General features: G+C 42.5%; 1 protein-coding gene across 3 annotated transcripts in view; it reads right to left on the bottom strand.

Moving 5' to 3' along the window:
• Positions 1–6196: 6196 nt before the first annotated feature.
• Positions 6197–11113, bottom strand: part of LOC311313763 (tuftelin-like) — a 14821-nt gene continuing 9904 nt past the window's right edge. For 2 of the 3 annotated variants that reach the window (XM_084443947.1, XM_084443946.1), the window contains exons 7-12: positions 10824–10934; positions 10441–10664; positions 10125–10230; positions 9939–10022; positions 9079–9173; positions 6197–8855 (exon numbers count right to left, since the gene is read on the bottom strand). In XM_084443947.1, the coding sequence (XP_084300073.1) occupies positions 8783–8855; positions 9079–9173; positions 9939–10022; positions 10125–10230; positions 10441–10664; positions 10824–10934 (693 nt within the window). In that variant the 3' untranslated portion in view covers positions 6197–8782. The remainder of the gene's footprint in view (positions 8856–9078; positions 9174–9938; positions 10023–10124; positions 10231–10440; positions 10665–10823; positions 10935–11113) is intronic. The other variant, XR_014630621.1, reaches the window with a different exon arrangement.

Raw genomic sequence — 11113 nt, forward strand, 5'->3', positions numbered from 1 at the left:
AATTCTAAAGAAAAATGAAATGAAATAATTATGAACAAATAATTATGAATTTGAACAACTGTGTCTCCAGATGTGTAGAGCAGTTACGTTTCTATAGAGAATATGTGAAACCACAACTACCCCACACCCCTTTATGCAAGATGATGAGTTTTCTTCAGGTGTGTAGAGACTTACAGTATAGCAAAACTACAATTGTCATTCTGATAAGTTCAAATGTCCCATTATGTCCCATTATATATGTCCATATCACTTTGTAGTGCTATCTCTCTGTGGAGTTCATGAGCACAATAAAAATAAATAACGTATAGAAAATAAGGTAGACAGTACAATTGCTCAAAGCACTTTAAGCTGATGCTGGTCTTCACTTGGGCTCCTTGTACATCAGGGACAGCGATGGAAATAAGTCTTTGACTTTTCGCTTTTATCCCTGACATTGCAGACATACTGTATGTTTTATATATACTGATTGTAATTGCTTTTGTCAAATAAATCAAATCAAAAAAATCCTATCCCCAACTGAAAATATTGAGTTAGTGATTAGTCAACCCATTGCTAAATCAAAAACTACTAAGCTATCCCATAGGAATGAGCCTATAACCATACCAGATGGGCAAGCTGACTTTGCTAGCTACCTAACCTAGCCCTAATGATATTGTCCATCTCGATTGCTGTGCAACATATCAACTGACCAGTTGTTAAATGTATTTCACAACACTGGTTATTGTACTCACGAGACAGTCCCAGTCAGCTGACGTTGCTTGCTGTGTGAATAGTTTAGCTACGTACGTTGTGAGGCAAGTGTTGGTGACAAGGACTAGCTAGCTTGTAGTAGCTAACCTTAGCTAAAGCACTTTGAGAGAACGTGCACAGTATCTCCAACTCCTCGGGCCTTGAGTTAGGTAGTTAACACTAGCTAGCATGTTAGCTAGCACTAGCTAAAGTTAGCTAGCTATCTTGTTTAATGACTCCCTCCCACCCAAATACTGTCCAAACTTCTTTGATGACTTTGCTGAACTGTTGTCTACTGTCTGCATTGACTTTGACTGTGTGGCTATTGTTGGTGATTTTAACATCCATGTTGACAACCCCCAGGGCAGAGAGACTAAAGAGCTAGGTTGTGTCCTTGACAACTATGGACTGACTCAGCATGTGACGGAACCCACACACAACAAGGGGCACACTCTGGACTTAATCATCACCAAAGGTCTGAATATTTTTAAGGTTCAGGTGTCTGATGTTGCGCTCTCTGATCATTCCTGTGTTTTCGTTGAGAGTACTATCTCCATGCACACAAATTCTCAATCAGAGGTTATCTCAAAACGGCACATCACTGAAAACACCAGTGAGACATTTACTCAGGCTTTCTCGTCCACACCTGCCCTCTCTATGGCCTCAGTCAACGAGCTTGTAGATAATTTCAATGTTAAAATTACAAACATTATTGACGCCATTGCGCCCACTAAGGTGAAAGTGGTCTCTGGTAAGAGAAGATCTCCATGGAGAAATGCCATGCTGGTCAGAATAGAAAAAAGAGTGTCGAAAATCTGAACGCAGGTGGCGCAAAAAAAATCTCCATGTTCATTATGACATCTATAAAGAGAGACTTTGCATTTATAATCTGGAGCTGAGAAATGCACGGCAGACCGTCAAGATTCTCTGGTCTGCTGAAACCAAGATTGAACTCTTTGGCGTGAATGCCAAGCGTCACGTTCGGAGGAAAACAGGCACCGCTCATCACCTGGTTAATACCATCCCTACAGGAAAACAGGCACCGCTCATCACCTGGTTAATACCATCCCTACGAAGTATGGTTGGCAGTATCATGCTGTGGGGATGTTTTTCAGTGGCAGGAACTGGGAGACTAGTCAGGATAGAGGGAAAGATGAACAGAGCAAAGTACATAGAGATGTACGAAAACCTGCTCCAGAGCGCTCAGGACCTCAGACGGGTGAAGGTTTACCTTCCAACAGGACAACGACCCTAAGCACACAGCCAAGACAATGAAGGAGTGGCTTTGGGACATGTTTGTGAATGTCCTTGAGTGGCCCAGCCAGAGCCCAGATTTGAACCTGATTGAACATCTCTCAAAATAGCTGTGTAGCGACGCTCCCCATCTAGCCTGACAATTTGAGAGGATCTTTAGAGAAGAATGGGAGAAATACCCCAAATACAGGTGAGCCAAGCTTGTAGTGTCATACTCAAGAAGACCTGAGGGTGTAATCTCTGCCAAAGGTGCCTCAACAAAGTACTGAGTAAAGGGTCTGAATACTTATGTACTTTTTTTTTTCTTTTTTTTTATACTTAAGCAAAATATTCTAAACGTTTTTCACTTTGTAATTGTGGGGCATTGACTGTAGATTTTTCAGGAAAATTATGAATTCAATCAATTTTGGAATAAAGCTGTGGTGATCATTTGTGGTAAAAGTGAAGGGGCGTGAGTACTTTCCGGTTGCACTGTATCTGTGCTGTCAGTGCCCTCAGTCTGAGTTAGACTGGTGTCATCTCCTCTGTTGGTCTCTGAGAGCGAGAGACTGCATGGGCAAAGAGTGACAGAGGTCTGCACGGAGTGAGACGAGTCAGGCCCAAGAGGCAGTGCTGAGACTGGGAGACAACACGACAACAAGAATTGAAGTTCGCCTGAGCCCGAGTGGAGGGAGAGACGAGAGAGGACACGAGGGAAATATGGAGGAGGGATGTTCGCTTCACCCTACTCCCAGTTAAGTAGCCTACCTCTCTCTATTCCAATGTCTGCACATCCTACCGGTCCAAGACCTTTTGATCAGTCCCTTGGGTCCTTAGCCTTATAATTGATTTGTTTGTTTTGTATTATAGTTTGGCATGCTGTGGCCATCCGATTTTTACATATTTTTGCTCTGAACCCCTTGTGAATGGACTAGTGGGCCTTAAAACTCAGATTGTGGGGATTACCCAGTGACTGCCAGTCTCACCCATATGTGCCCTATCGCCTGCTGGAAGAAGAAGCTTCAGTAAGGCCTGGGGCCGGTTGCACAAAACACCTTAAGTTAATATTTCCCTTAAGTTCTGACTTAAGGTTTCCTTAAAATAAAATCTGTTGCACAAACACCCTTAAGTATTCTCCTTATGGTTTCCTTAAGATGTCCCTCAAGTATTTAAGGTTTTCTACTTATCTCGGTCTAATACTTAAGGAGTCCCTTAAAGTCCGTTAAGGTGTTGCACAAAAGACATTAGCAAGCAAAATAAGGGAAAAACGTAAGGGACCTCACCCCAACCTTAGCTAAGGCACATGGCTGCGTTTATGAACATAAACGATGGAAATCGTGTCCCAAGAAGAGTGTTCCGTGACAGGGAGAACCTACTAGACACATTACAGATTTGATCGACAGTCCATTTTTTTCCTCACAGCGTCGCAGGACGTTCCAGTGTAGTGTTGTGACAGATAGCCGGTCACGTGCAAGCAAACCAATGGTCACCATGGAAACTAAAATTTTACTGCTGTAAAATCTCTTTCCTTGTATGAAAATCCTTAACGTTTCTCCTTAGCTAAGGAAACCTTGTAAGGGATTCTGTGCAACACCCTTAAGTAATTCCCTTAACTAAGGGGAAATTAACCCTTAAGGGTCATACTTAAGGGGAAAACTTAAAATGTTTTGTGCAACCGTATCCTAGACTTCAGACTCCTGCTACCCTCCTGGACCTGCATTTAAAATACTTTTAGTTGGGACTCTTTTTTTTATCCTTTTATTGTCAAAATAAATACATTTGTGGAGCTTGAACTCATGTCTGTATGCTGGCTTGGTCAGGTTGCTCTCCAGTAAAGGTGAACAACTGAGGGGTTTTCCTCCCCGTTACACCACAGACATGTTTATCACACCTTCATAATTCTTCTTCCTGCCTCACAAACCCGTTTCACATTCTCGCACATCTCTGTTCCTCTTCTCTCAAAACAAGTGCTAATATGAGCGCATGGTTTTCACACCTTTGTAGGCGTCTGGTGCAGCTGCAGCAACTACAGTGGAAAGAACATTGTGGTTTGTAAAAACTAAAATCCGGTTCTCTATTGGATTCATACTGTAATGTCTATTTTATGCCTGTTATGTTCAAAACGATGGCGTACCTGAAGATATGTATATAAAAATATGATTTTTTGAGATGTTATTCTTTCCTCAGCTTTTTCCCTATAAGGGAATTAGAATTGTTATGCATTTTGCAATCCAGGATTCAAATCAATGATCAAATTTATTAGGATCGAATTCTGGATCATAAATGCACCATTGAAGTATTTGTAATGTATCGTCTAGTTTATAGGGAAGGAAAGTGAAAACAGGCGCCCCTAGCGGATTTGTTCCTATCAGAGAGGAGTTTTAATGTGAACTCCCATAGACCGGATTTTCTAATAATTACTACGAAGCCATTTCGGTGAAGTTATCAAAACAAAAACGTGTGATTGTCTTTACAGTAATAACCTACTAACTGTGAGAATTTCAAACAGTATTTCGCCTTCTTTCAATCTTTTGAAATTGCTCCATTCGTTTCATAAATGGACTAAAGCCGGGCGCGCTTATGTACGTCACTCATGAGAAAAATGCTGTGCTTTTTGCCAGATTGCTCCCATCGGTATGAGACGAATGGTTGCAAATTCTACTTATTTCCAAGAGATCCCAAAGCTGGAAAGATGGATACGAATAATAAGTTGAGTTGAATTGCATATGGACAGTGCTAGGTTGTGAAATGTCATAACCAAAGCCTCCTATTAACGTGAGCTGGTTAGGATGGAATTAGCTGGTCAGACTGGTCTTAGCTGGTGTGATCCGCAGGTGCGCCTGGCTATTCTTACTGGTCCGTAACCCTAACCTTAACCCCTAACCTTAACCCCTAACCGTAACAGGCTCACTTATGATGCTAACTCACTGTAACATGATATGCCGGTCACTTAACAGCTCCCCCTGTGAATAGCGGCATTTTTCTACATGGCCAGATCTAAAATGATTGTCAGCACATGGGATGCACTTCTTGTTATTGCTTAAGTATTCTGCCAGCCATGCAATGCATATCAGCATTTTCGTAGGTGTACTGATTTGTAATTTGTAATTTGGTTGTATTGTGTTAGATGTTAGCTGGTAGAGTCAGCAAGCTCGCAGAGGCGCACAAAATGACGTCATGCATGCCGTATGTAGTTCTTTACCACCTCGTTACAAAAAATATATACATAATTCGGATTGTGATTGAAAATCAACTATGATAACCAGAATCAAAAAAGTTTGTCTCCAAGTATATCATATTTAATGCATTCTACTAACTTTTCGATGTAGACCGAGATATAATTTTTCAGAAAATGTGCTATGAGAAATCCCATTCATTCTCTCGGCATTAGGAACACTACCGCTAGGGGGCGATGAGATTACTTTCCCTCCCTATATTCTTTTACCATATTCCAAAATGTTAGTTGGTCTTTGATCTATGGACTTTGCACATAGGCTAAACTATAAATCTTTCAAAAAAGTTTTTGTGAAACGATACATGAATTGGGGGATCATTCATAAGTGAAAGCTCAACTTAAACTTTGATCGACCAAAGTGTTGTACAGGTAGGTGAAATAAATTACAGTACAACAAACAAAACACAATACCCACAAAGACGATAATACACACATTTGCATAGGAGTCATGCTCAACTAGAATTGAAGGCTTGGCAGAAAAAGTGGGTCATCAGTAAAGATTTAACCAGGCCAGGTCCAGCCTGGCTTATGTGCATGGCTGGCTTGTTTCTGTTCAGGTCATGAGCTCACAACAACTAGCAGCAGCTTCCATATCATTAATGGTAGCGGTCAGTGGCTAAAGCAGTTAATAATGTTACCTATTTTGCTGTTTTGTACTTCGCTTTAGGTGGTGAAGTAAGTAGACCAAGACACAGTGGCTTATCTGGACATCTACTTAATTGAGTCAGCAGGTAGCAATGTTTGTAAATAGTGTAGTGTTAATAGGCCTCTTTTTACTATATATAGGATCTTGATTATATTGATATGAATATATGAAAGTACAGTTAAGTATTCGCCCTTAGAAGTAAATTGTAATTAAAATGGTTCTTAGCTAAGTAAGCTAAGTGTAGGCAGACTTGAAAGGCCAATCGTAATAATATCATGAATGAACAATTGTAAAGGTAATACACAAGTCATGACAAACTTTTCCTAAATGCTTTATTAAACACACAGATATACACATTAAAAGTAGCCATAAGTTGTAATTTTGCATGTGTTCTCAGGACATGTTGTAGTTGTGACCATCTTTGTAAAGAAGAGAGGCATGTAATGCACATGTAAATGTGCACAGAAGTAAAAAAATAAATAAATAAAAAAACACAAAAAAACAGGTATTTACATATAGACAGTGTTGTTTTGAAGACTACATCTGGACCAAATCTTCAGGATTGGTTTGCAGTGTTGATATGTCTTCATTGTCCTAGGAATCAAGGCCCCACAAATGGGGTAAAAAGTGAGAAGACATTTTGCCAACTGAGTAGTTCTGCATACAAGCAGGACTTGTGTGTTCGTATGCTGGGTAGTATCTACACAGGTGTGTTTGGTTGTGTGTGTGTATGTGTGAATTGTATATTCATGAAAGGTGGGGTTCATGGCATATGAAATGTGGAATGTGTTTATATGGTGGCTAGTACCAACACTTGTGTGTATGTGTGTGAGAACTGTCTGTTAATAAAAGGTGGAGTTGATGGCATATTAATCACCTAATGTTGGGTGTTCTGTCCTTCCACATGGACCTGTCCTCAGCCGATCCGTTGTCATCTACATAAGAAACTAATATTGGTAAATGTAACCAATGAGAGCAGTGTGAGAAATTGAGAGTTGTAGGGTTTTGAATCTAACTCTGGATTTTTTTTTACCCTGCCAAATAAATCTGGAAATGGTCTCATATTCAGAAAATTGCAGGAAATTTCTGCAGGGAGTGCTTAAAATAAAAAAGAAACCTTGGAAGAATGTTCATTTTTACTTATTCAATTGGTTAAGGCTAAAGAAAGAAACAGACTCCCATCTACAAATATCTTTAATTTTGGTTAGGATGGTAAATTAAATGGTAAATGGACTGCACTTATATAGCGCTTTTCCACCTTAGCGGCACTCAAAGTGCTTTACAATGGCCTCTCATTCACCCATTCACGCACCAATGTGACTGTGTAACCTGCTCATTGGGAGCAATTTTGGGGTTAGGTGTCTTGCTCAAGGACACTTCGACATGTGGACAGTCGGAGCTGGAATTCGAACCACTGACCCTTCGATCATTGAACGACCCGCTCTACCAACTGAGCTACAGTCGCCCCGATAGGAGGGGGCCATAATTTAACATCTCCATTTATACAGATGCCTTTGATTCTGTCTGTCTGCCTTATCCACTGCTGGCTCTATAGAGTGCAAAAAGTAAAGGAGAAATTGGTCATCTCTGGCTCGAAGATCTCTGGCTCGAAGGCTCAAGATTGTTTAGCTGTAATGTGGTAAAAAAAATCTCTCCAGAGGAAGCAGTGCTGATTTTAATAAATGTATTTAAATAACCACGTACGTATATATATATATATATATATATATATATATATATAGAAGACTCATGTGTTTGCCTGAAGGAAAACATTAACAAAGTATGAAATCAGAAATGAATATAAGAATACATTAAACTAAAACACCACATGTAAAACGCCTATTCCGATAGATGAAACTTCCAAACTGAAATGCTATCTCAATGACAAGGCTGCATGCATTTGAAAATTATGCTCAATGTCTTCATGACCATATCTATCATCATCATCATTTTTCTCAGTGGAGTGTCACACACTCTGGTTCTATTAAGGTGGCATCAGTATTTGTGAGGGAAACATCACGACCATTCTGTATGACAAGTTTCTCTCCATGAACAAAAACAGATATACACTGTACACCTTCAGTAAGAGGTCATGGGTGTGTATTTACAAGGGGCAAAGTCCTCTATTTGGTATTGTGTCCTACCTCTTTAGGGTGAAATAAATAGGAACCAGGAAGTATCTATTGAACACCAGGATGTAGGCCGTGCTACAATATATTTTTTTTATGTGAAACTGTAAACCTTACTCCAGGTGTTTTTAGCTGTCCTAGAATTGACAGAATTAACTCATTGTCACCAGCACAATCTGTTTACAACCCCAGCTGTGTCCACTGGACTTTCTCCTTCCTCTTTTTAGTGCCAGTCCTTCTCTCTGTCATCAATGACCATACACTTCCGACCATGCCGGAATTTTCAAGTCACAGCAGCCATTGTGTGCTGTGCCATCTAATGGTTTAGCCTGGCATGAGTACTGTCTCACTGACCACAATGACACAACACAGTTAGAGACTGGGTTTAACAAAGGAAACTACAAATACTTGTCTGACTTCAAATGTCAAAATCAGTTGTATCAGTGTATCTCATACCTATGTGTATTTATCTACATCAAAGACCACACTCACTTTCTAAATTATGAACACACACATACAAGTAGACACTGCATACATACAGATTGCATATTGCCCTCCCCTCAAGTGAAGGTGGGTGTCCACATACTGAAGGCCCAGTGGTTGCTGCAGTTGCCATATGGCAATTTCATAGCCATATATCTGTCTGTGCACCTGTGTTATGGTGGTGGTTCTACTGTAATTATGTGGTTGTGATCGGGTTGGAGTCCGTTATTGCTGTTGCTTTGTGGTTTTGGTGCTGAGTCCCCTCTCTTTCTCTGTTTCCCTGTCTCTCTCTCTCTCTCTCTCTCTCTCTCCGGTACATATTCCAGCTCAGGACTTTATCTCGATAACTTTGATGAATGGAAGCGGTTTGCCGGATGAGGTGGACGGCTTGAGTGGCTTACTGTAGAGGAGAGAGAGAGAGAGAGAGAGAGAGAGAGGGAGGCGGGGGAGGAAGGAAGGAAGGGGAGGAAGCTTAGATGGTGTGTTTTACCTCAACATCTCTGCAGTGAACAGCTGAATGACACTATATTCATTTAGGTGAAAACATACGTCGGTGTGCACGCGCGTGTGTGTGTGTGTGCAGGGTTGTGTGTGGGGATATATGTGTGTGTGTGGGGGGTTACCTGTAGACGATCTGGGCGTTGCGGTCCGATGACAGGTATGAGTTGGACTTTTGCCCTCCCAGGTAATAGTCCATCTGGTCATGCATCTCTCGGTTCTACACACACACATACACAAGCACACACACGCGCACACACACACCCACACACAGGGTTAGGGGGTCGCTAGTCTCAACGCCAGACCCACAAGAGTTATTTCGCTGATACACTACGTAAGCTACGCTAACGACATTACTGCATGCTGCAGATCTCTCTATGGGTCTGGGACACTTCATGCAAAAATCTGGTGCTCAAATCCTGGCAATTTATTGGTTTCGCAGGAACCTGCGACATCACCAGTAACGACTTTTGCGATCAGGCGTTCCCATCCATAGATATGCTCTGCCCATCTAACCTGGGATAGCGTCTCTCATTTGATGCTACTGTACGACCTGTCACTCTTTCAATTTTTAACCGTCGATACGCCCTCAGAATACCAGCTTGGGCAGCAAAGTGGCACAGACTCTGTTATGTAGTATGCGGAGGGCAGCGATTCAACGTAATATTTGAGTCTGGAGAGAGACGAGGAGGTCGCACCAGGTTAAAGACTACAACTCCCAGAAATAGCGGAGGCATAAAGGACTACATATGAGAGGAAGCTGAAATAGACCAGAGAACCGTGACACATCAAATTGTGTTAATAGGAAGTACACGCATGCGGAATCCCTCCTTTTTGGGTGAAAAGGAGGCGGGACCAGGGCGGGACTTGCCGCCCATTTGGACTAGCTGCCATTCATATTCTAAATTATCCACCCAAAAAGGGGCAGTAACCGCACCCATGAAAGTTCCCTCTATAGAGGAGTACTGTATATATATATCCTCACCTCAGCCTCCAGGAAGGCCACCTTCTCCTCCAGCTCTCGGATCGCCCGGTCCCTCTCCTGAATCACCATACGAGAGTTCTGCAGCTGTGGACACACACACACACACACTTTATCAGTATCTCAACTGTATATATATGTTTGTTTGTTTGTTTGTTGTGTGTGTGGGTTTATGTTTGTGATTCTCACCTGTTCGATCATATGTCTGACTTTCCTCTGCTGGCTCTTGAGCATGTCGTCCAGATGGTGGATCTTCTCTTTCAGGATGGCCAGCTCCTTCTCCAACTGCTCAGACCTAAACACACACACAATCACACACACACAATCACACACAATCACACACACACACACACACACATAGGCACACACACACGATCATTCAGTCACTGAGTCGTAATCTGTATAGTAGATATCTGTGCATACGTACGTACGTGTGTGTGTGTGTGTGTGTGTGTGTGTGTGTGCACACGCGAGAGTGTGTGTGTGCGCGCGCTTGCTGGCTGACCTCTGGTCCTCGTTCCGGCCCTCCTCTCTAATCCTGCGTAATTCTCGGAGCTCCTCCTCGCGGTTCCTCAGGGTGTCCCGCAGGGCGGCGCTCTCCTGCTCCATCCCTCCCAGTAGCCTCTGCAGCTCCTCCAGGCGCTGGTCCTTCCTCAGGCTGACCTCCTCCACCATCTTCAGCTTCTCCCCCTGGTCACTCAGACGCTGCCGCAGGTCGCTGCCCTCCGCCTGGGACACGAGGAGGACGAAGGGAGGGGGGGGTTGGGAGAAAGAGGGAAGTCCATCATCTTCATTCATAGAAAAGCGGTGGTGTCACATTTGGGCTCAAATTAAGACATTGATATAGTATGTGGATGTGTTTTGTGTGCGGTGTCCATGTGTGTTTACCTGCAGTCTGTCTCGCTCCTCCTGGTGTTTCTTCTCGGCCTCCTGAAGCTGACCGTACAGACGCTTACTGACCTCCCTCATCTTCAGCCTCTCTGCATCATCATCCCCTTCCTGGGAGAGAGGGAGGGAGAGGAGAGAGAGAGAGAGAGAGAGAGAGCATATGTCAGAGACTGCATTCTGATATGTTTGCCTTCATTCAAAACCTGTATTCAGTGTGGTACAGAGTACATGTCAGAGTAGTACTGAGTACAGTGCTGAGTATAACTGTGGTAGGCTGAGGGACCAGAACA

The sequence above is a fragment of the Borostomias antarcticus genome (genome assembly GCF_949987555.1).
Source record: "Borostomias antarcticus genome assembly, chromosome: 10".
Taxonomy (NCBI): domain Eukaryota; kingdom Metazoa; phylum Chordata; class Actinopteri; order Stomiiformes; family Stomiidae; genus Borostomias; species Borostomias antarcticus.